This window comes from Bufo bufo, chromosome 3 (genome assembly GCF_905171765.1).
Source record: "Bufo bufo chromosome 3, aBufBuf1.1, whole genome shotgun sequence".
NCBI lineage: Eukaryota > Metazoa > Chordata > Amphibia > Anura > Bufonidae > Bufo > Bufo bufo.
Window position 1 is genome coordinate 444499679 of NC_053391.1, and position 5855 is coordinate 444505533.

A 5855-nucleotide genomic window follows, 5' to 3' on the forward strand; every position below is an offset into this window, starting at 1 on the left:
GCGCGGCGGCAAGTGGTTAATGGCAACATTAAAGAAAATGGGAGTTGGCGATGTATTTGTCTCCTGAGTTAAGTTATTATACTACTGAAATATCTGCTAAATTGATAGTGAATGGAGAGTATTTCCGATAACATACCTATAGGCAGGAGGGTTAGGCAGGGTTGTCCCCTCTCCCCCTGCTGTCGCCATAGCTATGGAACCCCTAGCAGATAAGATTAGGCAAGATAGGGAGATTGTGGGTTTCAGATATGGATCCCATGAGGAAAAAATTGCTTTATACGCAGATGATATCATGCTGTTTGTGGGTTCACACGGTTCACTTCCGAGGATCTTCCAGATATTTGAAGATTATAGTAAATATGCCAGACTTAAAATAAATTTAGCAAAATCGGCCTGTATCCACTTGATCCCCTAAATAATTAATACCGGGCCCAATTGGAAATTAAGGAAAATAGGTGAACCAGTAAAATACCTAGGCATTCAAATTACCCCTAACCCCAAGGATTATCTGCATCTAAATGTGCTCCCCAAAATTCATGAATAAGGAAGAAAGTAGAAATATGGAAAAAATTACATGTATCAATGGCAGGGCACATCTCGCTGGTGAAATGTGTAATTTACCCTCTTTGAATTATATTATGTGGAATGCGCCTGCAATAATACATTAAAAGAGAATCCTTAAAAGGATAGTTTCCTTATTGATGGACTTGATATGGCGCGGGTAAAAAAAAAAAACTGATTAAGCGCTCAAATTTTGATATTCGAGAGAATGAGGCGGATTATCCTCTCCGAACTTGGAGCTTTATTTTTTTTTCTGGCCACATAAATTGGAGTAATTCACAAAGATATAAACCGATGTTAGAAGGGAATCAACAAAAAAAACGAGATAACTGCAACATTTTCTAACTGGTGGAAGCTGATATTTTGATTTACAACAGCAAACCAATAAGATACCATTATTTCTGTTGTTGACCAAAATTTGGAAGGAGGTAAGAGACATGTGGCCCCATATGGGAATGCATGAGGACACCTTACTTTGGCACAACACTTATCTCAGAGAACTAAAGTTAAATTAAACAAAGAAGTTTGGTGGAAAAATTGAATTTATAAATTGGGACAGGTATGGAAGGAGGGCGACATAATCGGATACTCAGATCTTAATAGATATCTGGTGGACTTGGAAGTAGAGATTTGACCTTCTTTAATTTTCAATTGAAACAAGCTTTACGGGCTTCGTTAGGAAAGGGAACATACATATCTACCCTTCCACAGCCTATAGCCAATATATCTAAACTAAGGCTACATTCACACGTCAGTATTTTTCTATAATCCGATTTTCTGTCCGTTTTTTGCGGATCCGTTGTTCCTGAAAATGTTTCCGTATGTCATCCGTTTTTTGCGGATCCGCAAAAAACGGAAAGATGTCTAAATTTAAGAAGCAAATAAAGTTGTTTGGATTTCTTTGAAAAAAAAGTGAAAAAAAAGTAAATAAAAAGACATGATATGATTACCTCAGGTGCCATTTTCTTTGGTTCATCGTGAGGTAAAGAGCTCTGTGTGGAAATTTTGCTGTATAGCCATTTTTCCGTGCATACTCTACTGCGATAACATGCCGAAGGATATTTGTGGAGTTCTGTTCCATTGGGTCCTATTTCGCTTATTTGGACAACAACCAGCAATGTTGGAAGAAGAACCGGAGAGGAGGAGGAGGAGACACTGGATTCATCCCATTGTTGCGCAGAGAATTCAGAAGGGACAATTTCATACACTTTATAATGATCTGCGTCAAGACCCCTTCAAGTTTCACAATTTTTGCCGTATGTCCATGGAGTCATTTGATCACCTTTTGTCGTCTCTCCACCCTGACCTTAACTTCATGGACACTAGCATGCGGCGCAGCATCTCTGCCGAACAAAGGCTTATTGTCACGTTGAGGTAAGTTTTTATCGGTAATGTGAATATTTTGTGTATTTTAATTGAACTAAACTATATTTTTTTTTTTCCACAGATTCCTTGCAACTGGAAATTAGTTTGCATCGCTGCACTTTGAATTTTTGCTAGGGATCTCAACTATCTCTGGGATTGTCTGCCATACGTGTAAAGTCAATATGGCAGCGACTCAGAGATGCGGTGATGCCCACCCCCAGAGGCAGAAGATTGGCTTCGTATCGCCGAGGGTTTTTTTCCAATCGCGCAGTTTCCAAACTGCATTGGGGCACTGGACGGAAAGGCACATCCGTGTGAAGAAACCGCCTCACTCAGGGTCCCCGGTTCTTCAATTACAAACAATATTTTTCTGTAGTGCTGATGGCCTTGGTTGACAGTAACTACAAGTTTGTAATTGTGGATATCGGGGCCTACGGGAGCACTTCAGACAGCCGCATCTTTAGTGTTTCCAGAATGGGTGAACGGCTTCGTGAAAACCAGCTTGCCCTGCCAGAGCCAAGAAGACTACCCGGATCTACAGGTCCGCCGGCTCCATTTGTGATCGTGGCAGACGAAGGATTCGCATTGTCACATCACCTGATGCGGCCCTTCCCTAGACGCGATCTGGATGACAGGAAGCGCATCTTCAATTATCGATTGACTCGCGCCCGTCGGTATGTGGAGTGCGCTTTTGGAATACTGTCCAGTAAGTGGAGAGTATTCATGTCATCCATACAATGAATCCGGACAATGGCCACCCTGGTGATACAGGCCTGTGTACTGCTGCACAACTTCACCAGGATACATGATGCCTCCGCTGATGCTGATTTTGGTCAAAATGTGCCATCTTCAGTCAATTTTGATCTCAGTCGGACTGGAAGACCGGGAACGGCTGGGCTAGCTGTTCGGGATTTCTATGCCGACTTTTTCAGCAGTCCAGAGGGGGCATTACCGTGGCAATTGGAAGCCATCCGTGGAAGTCGTTGATTTCAGCTTGAATCTGGTTTCCAAATTACTTTCCAAATTTTCAATTTATTAGTTTAGTTAGATCCCCAGTTGTTAGTTTAGTTTAGGGACTCGCAAGATAAAGAGGACCCTTGACGTGGGCTTGCGAGCTGAGGTATTTAATATTTGACAAATGACTATCATTCTCTCAAATTTGGTGATAGTGTTTTAATTTTTTGATTTTTTTTTTTTTTTTGCTATCAATACCTCAAAATAACATTAGTCAAAAAAGATCGAAATGTTTTTTGAATTGTGTTGTTGTAACCCCATTTTGTTTATTTTTTCAACTAATAAAAAATTAAAAAATTTGTGTTTGCGGTTAATTTTTAGAACTATATGTTATTAACGTTAATTCTATAAAAAAAATTAATAGACTTATTTAAATGAAAAATGTCATTTATTTTGGAAAACATTTTTTAGGGAAAGGAAAAAATTAAAGTTAAAAAAGATCCCTTGTAAAAGGGCCAGGGTTGGAACTTGGGAGACGAGTTCCCTGTGAAGACCTGGGGTGTCCAGCCTCGAATTGAAAACTCCCCAGGGATGAGCTGTCTCCGTGATGGAATCAAGATGGGGGTGGATTCTGGGAAACGTTGGAGCATATGGCCTCCAATTCAGCATTGCATCTCGGTCACGGCTCTAAATTGTGCACAGTTTCTATTGGTTCTTGTGGACCTGCAAATAGGTCCATCAACAGTGCCACAGCAGATAGACACCGAGCTTTTCGTTCCTCGGGTATTTTTTTAAGTAAGGGCACCAACTTTTATAACCATCGTTTCGTCCGCACTCTCACCACGATTCTGGTTTAAATAGTCCATAACCCTTGCTTCAACAATGGCTCGAGTATCTAAACCAGAATCGTGGGGAGGGGGACCCCTACGTCTACCCGAGGAACGAGGCTGGGTGCTTATCTGCTGTGGCACTGTGCGATTTTCCGGGACATCCTCCATGACTGTTTCTAATGGCGGAGTTTCATCCGTGGATGGAGGGGCCGATGGAGTTTCTTGGGAAGCTGGCCCAGATGGTGCTTGGTCATCCTCCGGAGCATTGCTGAGGTTATCAACGGTCCTGTAAAATATTTTCATAAGTATTATTAAAAGTTAATTATTCAAGAAAAACAAAAAAGTTAAAATGATTATTATTTGACAGACATGCAGATCTGGGAAACGTCAAGCAGTTTCCGACCTACATTTCCCATCATTTCCGAACGGCATACAGAAATCCTCTTAATAGGACCATTGTGGGAGTTGCTAGTTGCCAACAGTTTTATGCATGACGCAGGGTCACTATCCAAAAAGCGCAGCATGTTTAGTAAAAGAGGCATGATGCCGGTCAAATTTATGCATTCTAAATGGATCCATATCCAATCAGAATGCATTGGTCCTTATCTTGTCATTTTTGGGCCGCTTGCGAGAGCCTGAAAACTGATTTCACAGGTCGACCGAGAAACGCCAGTCTGAAAAGAACCAAACTATACTCATCAAGATGACATTGAAATATAATATTATTAAAACATTACTTACGGTCTAGTTTCCATTATAGGCCTTAGAAATTGCAAATTTTCTGTATATAGGTAAGGCTTTTTGGCCAAGGACCCATCGCCACTTTTATGCCGCAGGTTCAATTCCCGCTTGAACTGGTCACGGCAAGAGTACCAGCGGTTTTTATTTTGCTGACTAGGATAAAAAAAAGAAAAAAGAATAAACTGACATATATTTTTAAATTTGCAATCATTAAAAAAAAAATAATATCTGAGATTTACACACTATCCAAACACTATCTACTCAATTTAATGTATTAGCTGTAAGGCAGGCATGCAGTACCTCAGGCCCTCATGCTGTTTCCAAACTACAACTCCCATCATTTCTGCACAGGCTACAGCTATCAGCCTATAGCATGGCATGTTAGGTGTTGTAGATTGTCCGAAGCAGGATGACCACAGCTTGAGCAGCCATGCTATAAGGAGTTAACATGTTTGCAAGGCCAAAAAAAAAAAAGTAGCCATATGCAGCTGTATTAATAATGCCTTGCTCTGCACAGGTTTGCAAAGCAAATATCTGGGACTGGGGGGTTCAAATGTTTGCAAACCAGTTCCAAAAGCATGCATATGCAGATGTATATGAATGCCTTGCTATGCACAGGTTTGCAAAGTAAAAATCTTAGACGGTGGGGTTCAAATGTTTGCAAACCAGCTCCAAAAGCATGCATATGCAGATGTATATGAATGCCTTGCTATGCACAGGTTTGCAAAGTAAAAATCTTTGACGTAAGGATTTTTAAAGTTTGCCAAGCAAAAAAAACTGGATAGTTATTCTATATGGAATGCATGGTCAGCCTGCTGCTCTCCAAATGCTGAAAAACTACTACTCTAGACAGCACGTCATAGGAGGAGTAGTAGTTAGGAGAGCCATAGTTTACACCTTCCTGAGTACATGCATTTCATACAAGAAATATGACCAGACATATATACATATATAAATTACTCACTGATGATGTGACGCTTCTTGGCATCTGCTTTCGCAAATTCTGCCCCATCAAGTTCCTTGGCAATCTCCTCCCAGGACCTATCCTTCTGCACTCGGTCATGGTATGACTCCAGTCGTGTATCCCATAGATTGGGACGCTCTTCAATCAAAGTAATCAAACGTTCCACATCGTACAGTGGCATCTTGACAACTTCTCCAGTCTGATTACCAAAAATCAGGATCCAGCTCTGCCAAGCCCTTCCCCTTTGTTTTCTGTGGGCAGAATTTAATTTCCAGGAACGGATTCCGTATAAAACGGATGACATACGGAATGACATCCGAATGTCATCCGTTTTTTGCGGATCCATTGACTTTGTATTGTACCAGGATCCGATTTTTCAGGACAAGAATAGGACATGTTTTATATTTAAACGGACATGCGGAACGGAACAACGGAAACGG

General features: G+C 40.9%; 1 protein-coding gene across 1 annotated transcript; it reads right to left on the reverse strand.

Moving 5' to 3' along the window:
- Positions 1-3671: 3671 nt before the first annotated feature.
- LOC120993843 lies at positions 3672-5596 on the reverse strand. Its single transcript, XM_040422313.1, has 3 exons — positions 5412-5596; positions 4452-4604; positions 3672-3996 (listed from the first exon to the last, which is right to left on the reverse strand). The coding sequence occupies exons 1-3, from the start codon at positions 5594-5596 to the stop codon at positions 3672-3674; spliced, it is 663 nt and encodes a 220-aa protein (XP_040278247.1).
- Between the last annotated feature and the right edge of the window lie 259 nt (positions 5597-5855).